The 18,277-nt window shown below is 56.8% G+C and overlaps 2 protein-coding genes across 2 annotated transcripts in view; both read left to right on the plus strand.

The window, feature by feature from the left end:
• Positions 1–6,318: 6,318 nt before the first annotated feature.
• LOC311166077 (low affinity immunoglobulin gamma Fc region receptor II-like) overlaps positions 6,319–18,277 on the plus strand; it is a gene marked incomplete at its 3' end in the record, with an annotated part of 109,411 nt that continues 97,452 nt past the window's right edge. The window contains exon 1 of the mRNA XM_084227555.1: positions 6,319–6,544. Coding sequence (XP_084083681.1) covers positions 6,496–6,544 — 49 coding nt within the window. The 5' untranslated portion in view covers positions 6,319–6,495. The remainder of the gene's footprint in view (positions 6,545–18,277) is intronic.
• Positions 9,542–12,215, plus strand: LOC311166085 (uncharacterized protein; the record flags this gene model as incomplete). The annotated part of the gene is made up of 4 exons (XM_084227562.1): positions 9,542–9,624; positions 10,283–10,353; positions 10,508–11,623; positions 12,127–12,215. Exons 2-4 carry the CDS (start codon positions 10,332–10,334, stop codon positions 12,213–12,215), a joined length of 1,227 nt encoding a protein of 408 aa, XP_084083688.1. The 5' UTR covers positions 9,542–9,624; positions 10,283–10,331.

Consider the following 18,277-nt stretch of genomic DNA (forward strand, 5'->3'; position numbering starts at 1 on the left):
CCTGCTGTCCCCAGCCCTGCTCTGGCCCTGGCAGGCTGGTGTCCCCTGTCACCCGCAGGTGCCCAGACCACCCAGCGCCTCATTCAGACGTCCTGGAGACCGGCGATGCTGCGGGACCGTGTGACACTGACCTGCCAGGGCTCAGGGACCGCCGGTGCCACCACCTGGTAAAGGGACGGGCAGCACTGGTGGCATCAGGGACCCGACCACGTCACTGTCACCGAGAGTGGCACCTACGAGTGTGACAGACCTGACACTGGGCTCAGCCCCTCCGTGAGAGTCTTAAATGGTGAGGGGGGTTTGGGTGTCCCCAGCCTGGCACCCCTGGGGACCCCGAGGGCTCAGGGTGGGCTCCCCTCCATGGGTCAGCTCCTCTTTGACCAGAGCCTGTCCCCTGCTCTGGGGACATCCCAGAGCATCCCAGTGTTGGGGGACCCCCGTGTTGGACCTGGGGAACCCTTTTGCACTGCGTGTGACCCAATGGGGGGTCCTGGTGCCATTGGGTGTGACAGGATCCCTCTGTTCCCCAGACTGGTTGGTGCTGCAGGTGCCAGCGCGAGCACTGCTGGAGGGGGACATGGTGACACTGCTCTGCTGGGGCTGGTTGCACCGAATGGTCACCTCAGTGTCCTTCTACCGAGATGGGAAGGAATTGGGGGGGGTTCGCGGTGGGACCGAGCTGTCCCTGTCCCCTCTGCAGCTGAACCACAGTGGCAGCTACCGCTGCAAGTGCTGGGTAAGGTCCTGGGTACAGGAGGAGTCAGCACCAGTGACGGTGACAGTGCACGGTGAGCACCCCAGAGCATCCCAGTGTGGGGGAGCCCATTTCGGAATTGGGAATCCCTGATGATCGGGGGGTGACCCAATGGGGGAATCCGCATGGAAATGGGACCCCCGGTGTGACACGATCCCCATGTCCCGCAGCCCGATTAGAGTTGCAGGTGCCAGTGCGGGAGCTGCTGGAGGGGGACACGGTGACACTGCGCTGCCGGGCCCGGTGGAACAGCCTGGTCACCAATGTGCGATTTTACCATGGAGAACCAGGAGGTGGGGAGGTCCCTCAATGGGACCGAGCTGTCCCTGTCCCCTCTGCAGCTGCACCACAGCAGCTGCTACCGCTGCGGGGGCTTGGTGGGGTCTGCAGTGTCACTGTGGGCACAGTCGGCGCCAGTGACAGTGACAGTGCACGGTGAGCACCCCCAAGGCTGGAACTCCAATCCCCTGACACCCCCAAAGCCCCTTCCCAGCACACTCAGAGTCACAGTCCTCACCTCCCCTCTCCTTCCCAGAGCTCTTCTCGGTGCCGGTGCTGAAGGGTCCCCCCGAGCCCACTGAGGGGTCCCCCATGAATCTCAGCTGCCTCAGCACCCCCAGCCACCTGCGGCCCCCAGCCCCCCTCCTGCACGTGTTCTACCGGGACGGGCAGGTCGTGGGGGGCCCGCAGGTGTCCCCGCAGCTGCTGGTGCCCGCTGTGGGGGTCTCCCACTCAGGGTATTACAGCTGCCAGGTGCGCTCCAAGGACGGGGCCGTGCAGAAGAGCTGCGCAGAGCTCCACGTCACGGTGCACAGTGAGTGCGGGGATGGTCCGGGGAGCCCCCAGAGACTCATCAGGTCCCCTGGTTGGAGATCTCTCATGACCCCCAGACACCTTTCTTAGGTCCCCCCACGACTCCCCTTGTCCACTCACCCCTCTATGGTGTGACCCTACATCCCATCACACTCATCCCCCCTCCATCCCTATCCCCTCACACCAGCTGCCAGCCCCTCCCTGTGCCCTCAGCCTTGTCTGTGTCCCTGCAGTGCCCGTGGCCAATGCCACCATCACCCCCGGTCTCCTGTCACACCCGGTGCATGCATGTGACAATGTGACCCTGCACTGCTCGGCGCAGGTGGGCTCAGCCCCTGTCACCTTCACCTGGCTGCACAATGGGCAGGAGCTGGCCCAGGGTCCCCCCCTGGAGCTCCGGGACATTGATGTGGGACATTTGAGCACCTACCAGTGTGTGGCCACCAACCAGCTGGGACAGGACGGGCACCGCGTGTTCCAGGCAACCAGCCCTGAGCTGGCACTGGAGGTGACACAGCGGGACACAGGGACACACAGGGACACAGGTGGAGTCACACAGGGTCACCAGGGAGTGTAGGACCCCTAGGGTGATGGGTGACCCTGATGTATCCCCCTCTGTTCCTTGCAGTGGCCGCTGGGGTCAGTGCGGCCCTTTTGTTCCTGCTCCTGCTCGTGGGTGTCATTGTGGCCTGGCTCCGGTGGCACTGCCTGGGTGGGTGACAAAGGGGGGATGTGGGTCCCAGGGACCTGGAGAGGCCCCCAGAGTTGAGGAGCGATTGGGTGGCACCCACAGCCCCAGAATTGTGACCTTGGCTGTGGGTCCGGTAGCCTTTGGGGAGGTGCCGGAGGGTCCTGCAGGGACGTTGGGAGTTATGTCAGGGGGGTCTCTGTCCCTGGTGGGCTTTGGGTTCTTGAGGCTGAGTTGATCAGAGGCAATGGGAAGGTTCCTGAATTCTAGGGGGCTTCAGGGATGCTTGGGGGTCCTTTGAGTAACTGAGGGTACCATGGGGGTTCAGGAACCCTGAGAGGGTCAGGGCCTTGGGACCCCACAGTCACCCCTCCCCTCTTTCCTCAGCAGCATCCAGGAAGAACCAGGAAAGGTGAGTGGGGGGCTCAAACCACACTCTTCCGTTTTACCCCAACCCCCAATACCTCCCATTCCCTCCCCACATCCCCTTTATTCCCTCAGGGCTCCCCCGGATCCCCCGCCTCACCAGAGGAGGGGGAGGTACTGTACGACCGCGTCAATAAAACCAAGAGGGCAGGGGGTGAGTATGGGGGGGACACATGCAGAGGGACACATCACCCACGAGTGTCACCCCACCCAGATCCCACGGCAGTGTCCCCCCGTGCCACCAACCTCCAGGATCCCCAGGTGACCTATGCAGAGCTGCGGGGACTCCAGGGGCGACCGCGGGAACTGGGTGACATCTACAGGAATGTGCTGTGACACTGGGGGGAACTGGGGGGCACTGGGGGTCCCCACCCATGGGCACCCACTCGTGTGTGTGCTGCCACTAAAAACTGCTCCTCCCTCTTTAAGCACAAAGATCCCAAAGGGCTGAGAGAAGAATAATTTCCTGCAATCACAACGAGAGAGAATAAAACCAACAGCAACAGCAACAAGGTTCGGAGTCCAAATTGTCACACAAGGAACGATTTCCAGGGAAAGCCACAACAAGGAGCAACCCCCAGACATTTCCCACAGCACGTTTCCTCCACCAGACAAACCTGCCAGGGCCCTGGACCTTCCTTGCTCTGATGGCCAAAGCGGGCTTCAGGAGGCTCTGGATTCGCTTGTCCCCTGTCCCAAACCCCTCCTCTGCCCTGTTCCCCACACCAGCATGTCACAAAGGCACTGTGGGGGTTCCGGAGTCTCCCCCTTTCCCAGGGCAGTGGGCTCAGGCCATGGCACAGGGTGGGGTGTCAGAGACAGGAAAGGTTTAATGTCTGGAGACATTTTGGAAGAGCTGTGTGTGGCAGGGGTGGGTCAGGCCTTGCTTTTGGTGAGACAGGGCCCCGTCTGTCCATCAGTCTGTCAGCCATGGCACACTGGGGACAGTGTGACACTCTGCCAAAGCAGCTGCTGAGTGGCCATGTGACCTGAAGTGCCACGAGGAGAGAGGGCCCTTGGTGGCCCAACTGGCTTAAAAGGCAGAGCATAAAGTGGCCAAGTTGCTGACCCTGTCTTCTCTTGGGATGTCTGTCATTTCCATGCTGGAACCCAAGAGTTGGAACCTCATTAAAATGAGAAATATCTGCCAAGGAAAATAAAAATATTCCTGGAATGGAAAAAAGACCAATGTCTTAAAATTTTTTTAATTTCAAAGATGGGGCTTACAGACCAAAGTGTAGAAAAATGAATAGCAGCTCTTTATCAGGAGATTTATAAACCAGAACAGAGCAAACAACACAAACCCAGAACTTTCCCTCCCGCTCAGCGCTGTTGGTGTTTGTGGCAGTGATAACCGCGGCCAGCAGGGGGCGCTGCAGGGAGCACTCCAGGCCAGCAGGGGGCGCTGTAGGGAGCACTCCCGGCCAGCGGGGGGCGCTGCAGGGAGCACTCCTGGCCAGCAGGGGGCGCTGCAGGGAGCCCTCCCGGCCAGCAGGGGGCGCTGCAGGGAGCACTCCCGGCCAGCAGGGGGCGCCCCAGTCCAGCTCCATCCCCTCAGGGGCCATGGCGGCCTCGGGCAGGACGCAGGAGGGGAAATCGCTCCTTTTGCAAACTCATGGGCACCAATCGCTCCCGGCACCACCACCGGCAGCGGGCAGGAGCCGCCAAGGCAGCAGGTTGGATCCCAGTGCCCACTGGCAGCGTAGCAGTGTCCCAGGGCCAGGCACACACCCTGAGCAACACCCGCAACCGCTCTCCATGATCCCGGATGGAAGGAAGGCATTGCCTGAGCCCAGGCAGGTCTTGGGTCCACAGCAGCTCCTCTGGTGGCTTTACACCACAATTCCTGCAAACCCTCAGCCTTTCACGCAGAGGAGGAGGGCAGGGATGGAGCAGCTCTGGGGACACCTGGAATCCAGACAGGGTCGTACCCCACAGCCCCACCACGGCCACAGGCAGAGCCACTGCTCAATATTTCCACACTTTTCTCTCTTATCTAGTGACCACAGTCTGAACCCAAACATTCTTTCCATGAGGTTCTAGAAGGCTGCAGGTTTTGTTCCAGAAAGAGGGTGTCCTAGGCAGGTTGTTTACCAGATTGTTGTGGGATTTTCAGTAGTTTTGTCGTCATCTCAGACCCTTACCAAGAGAGACAAAATGATCAATTCCTGCATTTCCGCACTGGTTCCCTCACAGCTGCCCCTGCAGTGGGAGGTCTCCAGCCAGCCCTGCTCTGAAAACCATCAAAGGCTCTCACAGAGCCACTGCTTGGGCTCCCTTTGGGGTTTGTGCTTCTTGCAGGGCTGAGCAAACCACAGGCAGGGCCTTTTCCCCCCACAGAATTCTCACCTCTGCAGCAGCTCTAAAGCTGCCAGAATCAAAGGCAAGGGGTCAGGGGGGACCCTGAGGTGCTGGCTGCCACCTGGGGCTGGGCAGAGCAGGGCTGGGCAACGGCCATCCCTGTGCAGTGGGGCTGGGCCATGGCTGGGCCCCACCCTTGGGTGGCCGCTGGCTTCAAGGAGCAGGACTTTGGGAGCTCCTTCCTGCCCGGGGCTCCATTCCCCAGCTGCTCTTGCCAGCTCAGATCCTGCAGGGAACGAGCAAGAATGGAGAAGTCTGGACCCACCTGGAGCTGCCATGGCCCAGGACAGGACCCCCTTGTCCAGCATGTGTCACCCCTGGAAACAGCATCCAACCAGCACAGGAGCCCCCCAGATGTGCCCGCCCAGGACAGAACCTGCCCCCCTCGTGTGACCAAGTTGTCAAACGGCCTCTTCCTTCTTCTATAGGAGAGAGAAAGTGAAAGTGTTGGGGTGGGAAAGTGGACATTCCCATCCCCCACAGCCTCCCCAGCCCTCCCTGCAGACACCTCAGCCCTGCTTCCCCCACCCTGGGCTTCCCCCAACCCCTTCCCTGCTCAGGGGCTCTCCAGGATCATCAAGGCACAAACTGGGGGGTTGTGAAATTGAGGGATGAAATTATGGAAATGGAAATAAAGGGAGGGAAAAGTCACTGGGTATGTGGGGACACAGACCCAGACTTCTTGGAATCAACCTGCGGTGACCCCCCCCACACCACAGGCACCTTGTGGGGGCTGTGCTGGGCTCTGGGTCTCCCCAAAATCTGGGGCACCCAGGGAAGGAACTGAGAGCCACTGCCTCACCCAGCATATTCCCATCCCAGGCACCCCCACTCCCCTGGGAACCAAACCATGGCACCCCCATTCCTTAGGTCCCCGCATCCCTGGGTCTCCCAACCCAGTACTGACATTCCCCAGGATCTCCATGGCCCAGCACCCCATTCCCAAGGAACCCTCTCCTGCTCATTCCATCCCCTGAAATCCTCCTTCCCCCAGGACTTTGGTTCTCTCAGGAACCCCCATTCCCTCAGCACTCTACTCCTGAAAAATGCCAGCCCATGACCCCAAATCCCTGGAGCCCACGTTCCCCTGGGACTCTCATCCTTGAGCCCCCCGAACCCTGGAGACCCCCATTCCCCTGGCACCCCTCCTCCCAGTGACTCCGCTTCTTCCGGACCCCCATTCCACAGGGACCCCATCCCTGGGACACCCCATTTCCCTGGACACCCATCCCTGGCTCTCCAAACTCACTGAGCCCTCCACTCCTGGGAACCCCATGTCCCACTTTGTCCCACCCAGCCTTGTCCCCATGCTGTCCCCAGCTTGTGGCCACCCTGCCCCCATCAAGGGCCACCCACACGTGGGGACGGATGTGGCCTCGCTTCCTTCCCCTCCATCCCAAGAGCCGCCAGCCAGGGGAGCGGTGGCCACAGCAGCCAGTGACAGCCAGTCCACATGGCTGGGGACACCGGGATGGCCGGGAAGGTGGCGCTGCTCCTGTGGGGTGAGTGCTCTGGGCATGGGCCTGACACCCTGGGGATGGGGAGGGGAAAGGGCAAAAGGGGCTTTGGGGTGCCCTGAGGTCCCCAAGGCCAGCAGTGCCAGTCCCTGTTAGCCACAGTGGACCTTGGTGGGACTGGGGATGTGGAGTGGCTTTAGGGACAGGAACAGGGAGCAGGAATTTGGGGATGGGGCGGTGGGGACAGGAATGTGGGGACTGGCACCTTTGGGCTGAGGTAGCTCTGGGGATAGGGACAAGGGAACTGGGATGCAGGGACAGAAGGGGACAAGAACGGTGAGGATGTGGCCATGGGGGGAAACAGGCGGAGCTCCGGAGTCTTGGGGGGAATGAGGGGGTGTGAGGGGGCTTTGATGCGTCTGAGGGGGCTTTGGGGAGCTTTGGGGGAAGCTGGGGGGTGTCTGGAGCGTTCTCAGGTGGGTTTAGGGGGATTTGAGGGGATTGGGAGGGTCTGAGGGGATTTTGGGGGATTTTGAGAGGAACTGAGGGGTTGTGGGGGCTCTGGCGGGAATTTGGGGGAGTTTGAGTGGATTTCATAGGGTTTAGGGGAAATTGAGGGGTCTGAGGGGGATTTGGAGCAGTCTGATGGATTTGGGGGGGGTCTGGGGTGAATTTTGGGGAGAAAAGAGGGGGTCTGAGGGTCCTGGGAAGGTTTTGGGGGTCTTGGGGAGGGTTTGGGGAGTCCTGAGTGGTCCTGGGCCAACCCTGGGGGGCTCTGGGGGTCCTGGGGGAGATTTGGGGGTCCCGGGGGGTCCCAGGCCCACCCTGAAACGGGGTCTGGGGGTTTGGGGGGAGGGGGCACAGCAGGGGTTCTCCCCCCGGGTTTTGGGGGTCTCCCATGGTGCCCCCTCCCCAAAAAGCTCCGAGGGCCCCCTGAAGTGGCTCCTGTTCCACTGGCCGGAGCCCCCTGATCCAGGATGGCCCCAGTGAGTCTGGGGGGTTCCCGGGGAAATTTGGGGTTTTGAGAGGGTTTTTGGCGATTTGGGGGGGCTTTTTTGGGCTTTGGGAGATTTTATTGGGAGTTGAGGAGGAATTAGTGGGGTTTTGAGGAGAATTATTGGGTTTTGGGAGGGGTTACATGATTTTTGAGGGTTTTGTGGTTTGGGGGATTTTATTTTGGTTGTGAGGGGTTTCTTGGGGGGGAATGTCTTGAAATTTTTGGGAATTTTTTGAAATTTTTGTGGGTTTCACTGGGATTTTGTTGGATTCTCAGGGGTTTTGGAGGGGTTTTTTGGGATTTTGGGGGGTTTTAGAGGAATTTTGGGGGGGCTTTGGTGTTATCTGTGGATGTGGGGAAGGGCTGAGAGGCACCAAAATTCTACTTGAAACCCCCAAAACCACCAATAAAACCCACGACATCTCAATTAAATTTTACAAAATCCCATTGGAACACGCTAGAATCCCAATAAAACCCCACAAAATCTATTGAAATCTCAACAAACCCCCAAAATCCCAATTAAACCAAAACTGTCCCCAAAAATATAAAAAGTCCCACAAAATCCCCCCCAAGCCCCAAAGAAATCCTGGCCCCACCAAAAAAAACCCACAAAAAACTCCCAAAATCCTTCAAAAAAATCCCCAAAAATTCCTTAAAAAACCTAGACGTCCAAAGAATCCCACTAAATGCCTCCACAATTCCAATAAAACCACCCAAAATCCCCCAGAAATCCCAATAAAACCCCTCAAAATTCCAGAGAATCCCACAAATCCCTCACAAAATCCTCCAAAATTAAAAAAAAACCTTTTAAAATTTCAATAAACTCCCAGAAAAACGCCAAAGCTTCAATAAAAAAACCCAAACTCCAAAGCCCCCAAAATCCACAAAGCCCCCCAAAATTCCCCAGCTCCCCCAACCCCAATCACTCTCTCCAAACCCCAGGAATTGCCCCAAACTCCCACCAGACTCCCCAGCCCCAGCAGCCCCAGATGCCCCAGCCCTGCCCAGCCCTCCCAGTCTCTCCGAGTCCCGCCCGGGCCCGTCCGGGGCCGCGGCCAAAACTCCCCGGAGCGAGCGCGGAGGGCCCGGAGCGAGCCCGGAGCCCATCCCGGGCTGGGCCTCAGGCTCGGCCCCTCGGGGGCATTTGGGGCCAGCCTGGGCAGGGTCAGGGTGGGTTTGAAGCCAATCTTGGAGATTTAAGGATGATTTAAGGCCATTTGAGGGAGGTGTAAACCAGTTTGGGCAATTTTAGCCCTCTTTGGTTGGATTTCAGGCCTCTTTGGAGACTTTTAATCCTGTTTGGCTGATTTTAGGCCAAACCTGGTGGATTTTGGATGCATTTGAGGCCCTTTTGGGTGATTTTAAACCAAACCGGGCCCTTTGAGGCCCGCGCGTCCCCTTTCCCCGCCCCCTTTCCCCTCACGGTTCCCGCCCTTTCCCCGCCCCCTTTCCCCTCACGGTTCCGCCCTTTCCCCGCCCCCTTTCCCCTCACAGTTCCGCCGTCGGGAACGGGTGAGGAGGAGGAGGGAGGGAGGAAGAGGCCGAGCGGCCGCAGGACACAGTCACTCCCAGTACGATCCCAGTCCAGCCCAGTCCCTGGCAGCGCTGCCATTGCTGGGATCCCCCAGCCCTGTGTGCGTTCCCCCCTCCCAGATGTGCCGAGAGGAGCCCCAAGGGCTGGCAGTGCCCAGGCAGGGTCCCCAGCAAGGGCCAGTTTGGATGTGCAGCCCCCAGTTTTCCCAGTTTGCCTCTCCTGTGGCCCGGGCCGGGTTCCCCCCGCCCGCAGCGGCTGGGAGCAGCCGAGAGCCCCGCGCTGCCCATCCCGACCTGTCCCGGCTCCATCCCCGCTCCTGCCGCGGGCTGCGAGGGCTGCGGGAACGGGGCACCGAGGGTGTCGCTGCTGCTGGGGGAGGAGGAGGAGGGAGGGAAGGGGAGGGGTGAAGGAGGAGAAGGAGATGCGGAAAAGACAGAGGAGGAGGAGGAGGAGGGGAGGGAAGAGGAGGAGCTGGAGGAAGAGGAAGAGGAGGGACAAAGGCGGATCAAGGCTGAGCAGACGGAACCACGCGCTCCAGCCCGGCCTGAATTCGCAGCCCCCACCTGTGGGATCATCGCCCCCCCCATCGCGCAGGTGAGCGGGGAGAGGGAGCTCGGCCCAGGTATCCTGGGCAATCCCTGGGTTGGGTTTTTTGTGGGGATGTTTAGAGAATGAAGAAGTCCGAGGCTGAGCGGAAAAGGCCCCTCGGTGGGACATCGGGGGCTGCCGGTGGCGGCTGGCGGCAGAGGCAGCCTGGAGGAGCAGAGCCCTGTGTCCCCCAGGAGCCCAAAGTGGGGAGCCCAGAGAGGGGGGAGCGCCGCCATGGGCGGGAGCCTCAAGAGCCTGGAGAGGGGCAGGGGGGACTCCTTGGAGCCGCTGCAGCCCAGAGCAGAGAATGAGGGGAGAAGGGAGCCCGGGAGCCCAAAGAGCCCCGGCATCCCGAAATGGGGAGAGCCAAGAGGGGGGAGCTTTTGGGATTGCTGGGACTGCCAGCAGCCTGGGCAGGGCAGGCACCGAGGAGAAGGGGGACCCTCAATCCAAGTGTGAGCCCCAGCAGCTGGGACAGGGGGGAACCACCGAACACCAGAGGGGAGGGCCAGGGATGGGGAACTCCTGGGAGGCTTTTTCAGGGGTGAATCTTGGTGTTTGGGAGGTCTTTATGGAGCCCAGCCAAGAGTGCTGGTGACTTGTAGAGATGGACTTGGGCAGAGGGACCTTCACACTCAGCGTGCTCATCCCTTGTTTTCCCCAGGCCAGGATTTCCCATTGCCAACCCCTGGGAGGCTGTGAGGAAGAGGAAGATGCCCCAGGACACTGAGACAGGTGAGAAGGAAGTCAGTGCCCCTTTCCCCTCTGTGCTGCTCCATCTTCTAGCCCAGCACGGCCCCCAGCTGCATGACAGCCCTGGGGGGATCTCCTTCCCCTTGCCTGTGGCATGGAGGCAAATCCCATCCTGTCCTTGTCCTTCCTCCCCCAGAGCTGGAGCTGAGCATGGAGAGCAGGGAGGACAAATCCCCGCAGCAGAACCTGGTGGAAGAGGCCGTTTTGAGCGGCTCCACGGCACAGGAACCCAACGGGGAGGAAAAGCCCCAGAGATCCCACACGAGGAGGGGCTGCAAACGCAGATGGCGGGGATGTGAGGGGGAAAGAGCCAGCCTGGGCCAGGAAGGCAGCCAGAGATGGATCCAGAGCTCGGAGCTGGTGCTCCATGAGCAGCTCCGTGATAGGGAGAAGCCCCACACATGTGTGGAGTGTGGGAAGAGCTTCAGATGGAACTCTGAGCTGATCAAGCACCAGAGGACCCACACTGTAGAACGGCCCTACGAGTGTTATCAGGGCAGGAAGAGGTTGCAGACCAGTTCCCATCTCCTCAAGCACCAGCGCACGCACACAGAGGAGAGGCCCTTCCAATGCCCCGACTGCGGGCAGGGCTTCAGGCACAACTCCCATCTTGTCGTGCACCAGAGGATCCACACTGGGGAACGGCCCTACGAGTGTGATCAATGCAGGAAGACGTTTCAGACCAGCTCCTGTCTCCTCAGGCACCAGCACACCCACACAGAGGAGAGGCCCTTCCGCTGCCCCGACTGCGGGCAGGGCTTCAGGCAGAACTCCAATCTTGTCATGCACCGGCGCATCCACACTGGGGAGAAGCCCCACAAGTGTGAGGAGTGTGGGAAGAGCTTCAGCCGGAGCTCTACCCTGATCCGGCACCAGAGGACCCACACTGGGGAGAGGCCCTATGAGTGTGGGGAGTGTGGGAAGAGCTTCAGCTTGAGTGCCAACCTGATCCAGCACCAGAACCTCCACACCGGCGTGAGGCCCTACAAGTGTGGGAAATGTGGAAAGAGCTTCAGCCAGCATTCCTACTTTATCATCCACCAAAAGATCCACACTGGGGAGAGGCCCTACGGGTGTGATAAGTGCAGGACGAGGTTTGTGACCAGCTCCCATCTGCTCAGGCACTATCGGATTCACTCAGAGGAGAGGCCCTTCCAATGCCCCGACTGCGGGAAGGGATTCAAGCGGAACTGCACCCTCATCACCCACCGGCGCATCCACACCAGGGAGAGGCCCTACAAGTGTGAGGAGTGTGGGAAGAGCTTCTCCCAGCGCTCTCACTTGACCCAACACCAACGGGGGCACCACTAAGAGAGGCCCTGCGAGTGCCCCGAGTGCAGGAAGAGCTTTGTGCGCTGCTCCAGCTCCATCCCCCACTGGAGGAGCCACTTTGGGCCCAGCCCTGGTGACCCACATTCCCTGTGATCCATGTTGGGAACACACCTGGCTGCTTCTCCTTTTGGTTTGGCTTTAAGTTCTTCTGCTTCATCTTCATCCCTTAAAAACAGCAAAAACTGGGTTAAGTGAATGAAATTGATCAAAAATATCTGAAGTTGCACCATTTCACTGGTGTTTGAGGGGGAATTTAGTACATGGAGACACATTGTGTGTGGAGTGCTCCTGTTGCTAAGAGGCAGGAATTTGATCTCACCCTTCTTGTTTTGCTAAGAACTCCTCCCTTGACTCAAACCCTAACTCCAGCCCTGGGATACCTTATAAAAACCCCACAGCCGTGCCTTTGCCCTGTCTTTGCAGGTCAGAAATGGATTCTGGAGCTCTCTGAAACCAAGACCCGTCTTGTTTGTTCCCGGCACCGGCAGCTGCAGCCTCCCTGGACACCATGAACTGTGGAGAATGGGGGCAGCCAGTGAGGACAGGTCCTGGACTGCAAGATGAGTGTGTGTTGTGTTTGCCATCTGTCAGAGGTGGGGCAGTTATCTTCTGTTCATTGGGCAGTTTATCTCTTCCGCAGCCAATCCTCCCTCCAGGAGATATCTTCTGATATTGGGCTAATAATTATTTATTATCTGCTCTTAATGGGCCATTTCAGTGTCACTGCATGGCTGATAAAATGACATCATCCTATTTGGGGGGTGCTCTGCCCAGCTGGAGGAGCCAAGGAATTCTACCTGGATAGAATCTGAGGTTTGGAACACCACAGCAGCCTATTCCCACTGGATTTCCAGAGAAGCAGCTTTCTTCTCCACTGGATTCCCAGAGGATCAGACCTTTTCCCACTGCATTCCCAGATGAATACCAGGCCTATCTACAGCACCCCTGGACCTTCAGAGGAAAACTCCACGCTTCTCCAGGATCCCTGCTCCAACAGAACCACACCTGTCACTGCAGGAGGGCTGGGACTGCTGCCAACACCCTGAGCCACAGGGTGTCAGATTGTATCCCGACTCTGTCAGTGGTTTTCTTTGTGCTACTTGCGAGAGTCTGCCCGAAATATCCTTCAGCTGCCTCACAGCTGTCATTGAGAGACCTCTGAAGATCCCCCCTGTCTGCAGGCCTCTGGCTTTGTTAGCCAGGAGGGCACGATGACCCGAGAGCATTGCTCAGCTATTCCATGGGTGTGTTCACACTGCGTTTCAGGAAGAGAGGAAAAAAGGACATTCTGACCTTTTTGCAGCAATAGCTCTGAGATTTTTCCTCTCCCAACTCCTGGCCTGGCTGGACTTTTCCTGAGTTTTAGGAGTGGTCCCTCAAAGAAGACCCCTTCCGTACGTTTGTACCCACCGTGACAGACAAACTGAGATGCAGGAAGCCACCTCACCAGAGAAAAAGCTGAGACAGGAAATCCCCATGTGAAAAGGCCCCTCCCACACTTTCCAAGGACTGGGACTGAAGCCCCCAGCCCGGGGGAGGCGAGCCAACCAAAGCGAGATGGATGTTGCAGGTGCGAGCATCCAACCACGAAAACAAATGGCTCTCACCCACTGTAATATGGACTGTGTGTACCCCTTTTCCAAATGCCATTCTTTTTCCCCCAATACAATAGATTCAGTTTCGAAATCATTCCCTTCCTCCATCGAAGAAGTGCATAATTAGGATCCTGATAAGCTGCATCTCCGAGATCTCCCCGGACGTGAACTGCCGGACACCAAAGGACTTTCACCATTCCCACATTTGGTAGCTGTGTACCCTTTTCTCCTTCTTCTTTTTTTTTTCTTTATCTTTCTCTTTTCCCCAATCCTTCCCCAACACAATTTTGCTGTGGTTATTTCAATAAAAGTGCATTTGTTTTGATTATCACTGCAAACCCCCTTGTACTGTGTCGGTTTTTTGCACCCCGAGATCCCCCACGAACCATCACAAAACCCGTTCACAAGGATGGCTCATGACACTACTGCATTTGTATTTTTAATTTTTCCTAAAAAAAGAACTGTTATTCCTATTCCCATAGCTTTGCCTGAGAGCTCCTAAATTTCAAAATTATAACAATTCAGAGGGAGGGGCTTTGCATTTTCCGTTCTTGGGGAGGCTCCTGCCTTCCTTAGCAGACACCTGGATTTTCAAACCAAGACAATAACAAAGTTAATCCATTTTAATATCTGTGAAAAGCCAATATTATATTATGTATCCATAACAATAGTGACCTTAAAACATAGGGTTAAAAAGCTTAAGGGGAGGGGAATTCCCAGTAAGGGGAGCAAAATTCCCAGTTGTGAGACTGAGCCATGGGACCAACATCTACCATCGCTCAGTGAGAGGCTTTTTGCTATGGATACATATTATAATATTGGCTTTTCACAGATATTAAAATGGATTTTTTATCTGTGGTGTTAAAGTAACTTTGTACTAAAGATATAGCTTTTATTTCTGTTGTTAATTAGGCTCAGTGAAATATGTGTTGTGTTGTGTTAAAATGCCTGCTGGGATGGGATAACATCCAATGCACACAGGATGAGGACACCTGCACAGATCTGCCAACCATCAGCACTCACTGTCTGAGGGCAGAGGGGACCAAGGCCCAGAACTGGAGGGGATAAAGAGAAGGAGCCAAAAGCACAGCCAAGAAACACACATGCTCTGAAAAGGCAGACCCGAGGAGGGGCCATGTAGAACAGTTGCTGGAATATGTAAACTGGTTTATGGATAGGCATGAGGGTCTGTGAATATGCAACAGGCTGATGTAAGGGCAAAGGTATTTCAGGGGTATCCCCGAAGGTAACAGGGTGCTCCTGGCTGAGTGCCAAGGTGCACCCGGCCGTAATAACCTCTGCTCCATGGTCCTGGTCTCCCACTGTCCTTTATTAAACTTTTTACATTTTCACACAAGAGTGAATGTGTTTTTCACAAATGGAATCTCAAGGAAACAAGGGTCAGTTGTTAACCCAAGGCTCTGCTCTGACCTAGTGGGGCCTCATGGGACACAGGTGCCACTGGGACATTGCCAGCTCTAGTAGAGCAAGGCTCCATTATTGCACAGCACGGTCTCAGGGCACCCAGGAGAGCAGCGTGACAATGACATCTCAGGGAACCAAGTGTCAACTGCAAACACAACGGGGCCTCATGGAAGCCAGGTGCCACTTGGATATTGCCAGGGCAGGTGGGACTCAGTGTCCATGGTGACACAGCACAGCCTCATGGAACTCAGCAGAGCATTGGGACAACCTGGAATCTCATGGAGCCAAGGCTCTACTTTGGCAAAGTGGGGCCCACAGGACACAGGTGCCACTGGGACATTGCCAGCTCTTGTGGAACCCAGGGTCCACTGTGACACAGCAGAACCTCATGGAAACATGGGGACCACTGTGACACAGGGCAATCTCATGGAAGCAAGTGTCAGTTGTGACCGCAGCCTGGCCTCACAGAACCTAGGGGCAGCGGGGACCGTGCTGTAGCTCGTGGGAGCAAGGGGCCATTGTGACACAGCGGGGCCTCCCGGAACCCAGGAGAACATCATGGGCCCATGGATTCTCATAGAAGCACGGCCCCATTGTGACAAAGGGCGGTGTCACAATGGTCTCCTGGGTTCCATCTCCCCACAGCACCCTCACAGCTGCCTTCCACTGGTGCAACTCGTGGGCACTCCTTGCTCTGTGTGGGGACGCTTCCTTTGCTGTCATTGCTTGTACCGACTGGTAGAATTCACAGCTTGTCTCCTCTTCCCTCAGGCGAAGCTCTCGGGCCCCAGCATCTCCCCACTTGTCATCTATGTCAGGTTTCTTCTCTTCTTCCATGATGACAAAGGGTCTCTCCTCCTCCTCAGTGTCTGACTGTGGCCAGGCTGAGGCACCCACTGCCCCCACCAAGTGCCCGCTGAGGGTCTGGTCTTGCCCCCAGCTGGGCAGGGGGCTGGGTGACTGGAAGGAGTTGAGGTTTGTCTTGCTCTCTTCCATCTCTGAGGTTCTGTAGCACGGACAGATCCCAGCAGCTGCTTCCTTCTACAAGAGTCGCTCTCACAGGACTGGGCACCCCAGGGCTCTGCACCCCTTCTCTACCCTCAGTCATGGTGGAGCTCTCCGATGCCACAAGGGTCTCTGGGCACCACCATGTCCTGCATCATCATGGGCCCTGTGTCACAACGGGCCACACGCAGCACCCCTGCAGCAGCTGAGCCCACTGGAAGCTGCATGGAGAAGCCCCTGGACTTGGGCACTTGCAGCCCTTGGTGTGCCCAGGCCCTTCCCCGCAGTGCCATAGTGCACCCACTGTGTCATGGTGCTACTTGACAGCCTAACCTGCACCCTGCAGAGCCCTGGCTTGGGAGAGGGGGCTACTGTGGGCACAAGCCATTGGCAGATGGACGCAGCCAGGGACTTGTGGGCAGTGGCTCCATGTGCAGCATCAGACTGGGGATGGGGGGTGTCTCTCTCAGGGCTCTGCCTTGGCCCTGGGGCTCTTTTGTGGCCTGCCCGATGACACAGGCAGTGAATCAAGCTCCCCCTCAGCATGTTTGCAGGGGATGGGGGAGCTAAGTGGGGCAGGGGCACCATGGCAGAACTTGGACATGTGCAGGAACCCGGACAAGCTGGAGAAGTGGGAGACAACTTCATCTGACAACCTCATGAGGTCCCACAAGGCCAAGTGGCAGGTGCTGCACCTGGCCCAGGGCAATTCCTGAATCCCGGATTCATCCAGGCCAGAAGAGACCTTCAGATCTGTCTGTTTGGTGCTGCCTCCCTGGCTGCTCCCAGCACCTCCAGAACCAGCCCTGGGCTGGCTCTTGGCCTTGCCCATGGCCACTGCCAGCAGGGCTGGCCAGAGGGGAGCACCCCCAGCCTGTGCCTCTGCAGCCCAGCCCCTGTGGGCACTGTGTGGCTGCTGTGGCTGGGCTCCAGAGGGGAATGTCCTTGCAGCAGCGAGTGCCGCAGAGAGCCCAGAGCCAAAGAGTCTCTCCCCTGCAGGCACTGCTTCTTCGGGGCATTGAAATATTTCAGTGCTGGAGTGGGCTGAGGGGTGCTCCTCATCCCCCCCAAAAAGAAGCTGATGGTTGGATATTCTTGGAGAATTTCTCTCAAGTGGAGCCTGGCAGGGGGTTATTTCCAGGGAGAAACTGCTCCAATAAATACCCTGATGCCTCCTCCAGGCTCTGTGTGTTTCAACACTCTTGGCCTTTCTTGATGCTTCTCAAATGAAAAGAAATTCCTGGGGCAGCAGCAGGATTTACCTCTCACCAGAAAATACTGTTATATAAGTTGGTTTTCCAGTCCATGCAGCTCTTACAGTGGGTATCCTGGCATGTGTCCAAACCCTAAAGACGTTCATATCCCGAAAGGGTGACACCGGGTTTTTCCTGCTGTTGAGGCCTGGACGACTTTGAGGTTTACAAATATAAGGTGGAGTAATTGCAAGGTGCTCTGCTGTATTTGTAGTGGTCTTTTAATAAGTAATAAAATTACAGATGGACCATGACAGGAAAATAACTTGCTGCAGGAAAAATTCCTCAGGATACCTGGTCATTCTCACTATCTACTGCTGTCCCTTAGTAGGGAAAGATGGACAACAAGCCACGTCTGAATAACAACATATTAATGTTGTGCTCTCTTCCTGAGTCTGCTCTCAAAAGATCCGTGATTGACAAAGATAAAGGAACTTGAAGAGCTGTTTGGGTTATTTCAGAGAAAGTTTAAAAGGGAGGGGTGATTAGGAGGCTGTCATTACCTATCATTTTCAATGCTGTCTCTCAAAAATGAGAAACGTGTCTGTCATGGTTTGAGCTTGGTTCAATGCAGTGCCCCCGTGAAAAGACCTTCTCCCTGGTGTCTGCTGTGAGATGTGATCAGAAATAGAGCAATGCAGGCTCCAGCTAAGGAATAAAAGGGGAAAAACTTTATTAATCTTCAACTATACATAAAGAGAAAGACACTGATTTTGGAATGAAAACCTTACATGTCATATTCCTCCCCCCCCACCAAATTTCCCATACACCCACCCTTCAGATCATCAACTCTCTATCCATCACCACCCTTTAGATAATCAATTCTCAGTTCATCAAGGAGACATGAGTCGCTCTTGCACCATGGGCTTCCCCTGGAAACACAGTTGAAACCTCTTGAGTTTCCATGTCACACGTGGCCCTGCCAGGGTTCATCTGCCAGCGTGACATCTTCCTTCCATGCCCAGTGCTCTCACCACTGCTCATGGACCAGAGCTGCTTCTAGGGTTTTTCCTTTTCAAGGGTGCCTTGCCCTGTTCCAAAACAAAGCGCAGTCTCTCACCTTTGGGACCCCTGTCCCCCCCAAATTTCACCCCTTGGGGCTGAGGGGTCTCGAGAACAGAGATCTTTTTCTTCTTCTCGGAGGGCACCACCACCACCCACCTCACCTGTCGTCTCTGTTCACGCACTCCTTCACATCACATCACTGCGCTCTCTTGGCTCCTAGCCATTGCCTCCCCCATAAATGCAGTCTCTGTGTCACAGGAAAAATGGTTCTGTCCATGGCCATACAAGAAA

The sequence above is a fragment of the Fringilla coelebs genome (genome assembly GCF_963513975.1).
Source record: "Fringilla coelebs genome assembly, contig: SCAFFOLD_49, whole genome shotgun sequence".
Classification (NCBI taxonomy): domain Eukaryota; kingdom Metazoa; phylum Chordata; class Aves; order Passeriformes; family Fringillidae; genus Fringilla; species Fringilla coelebs.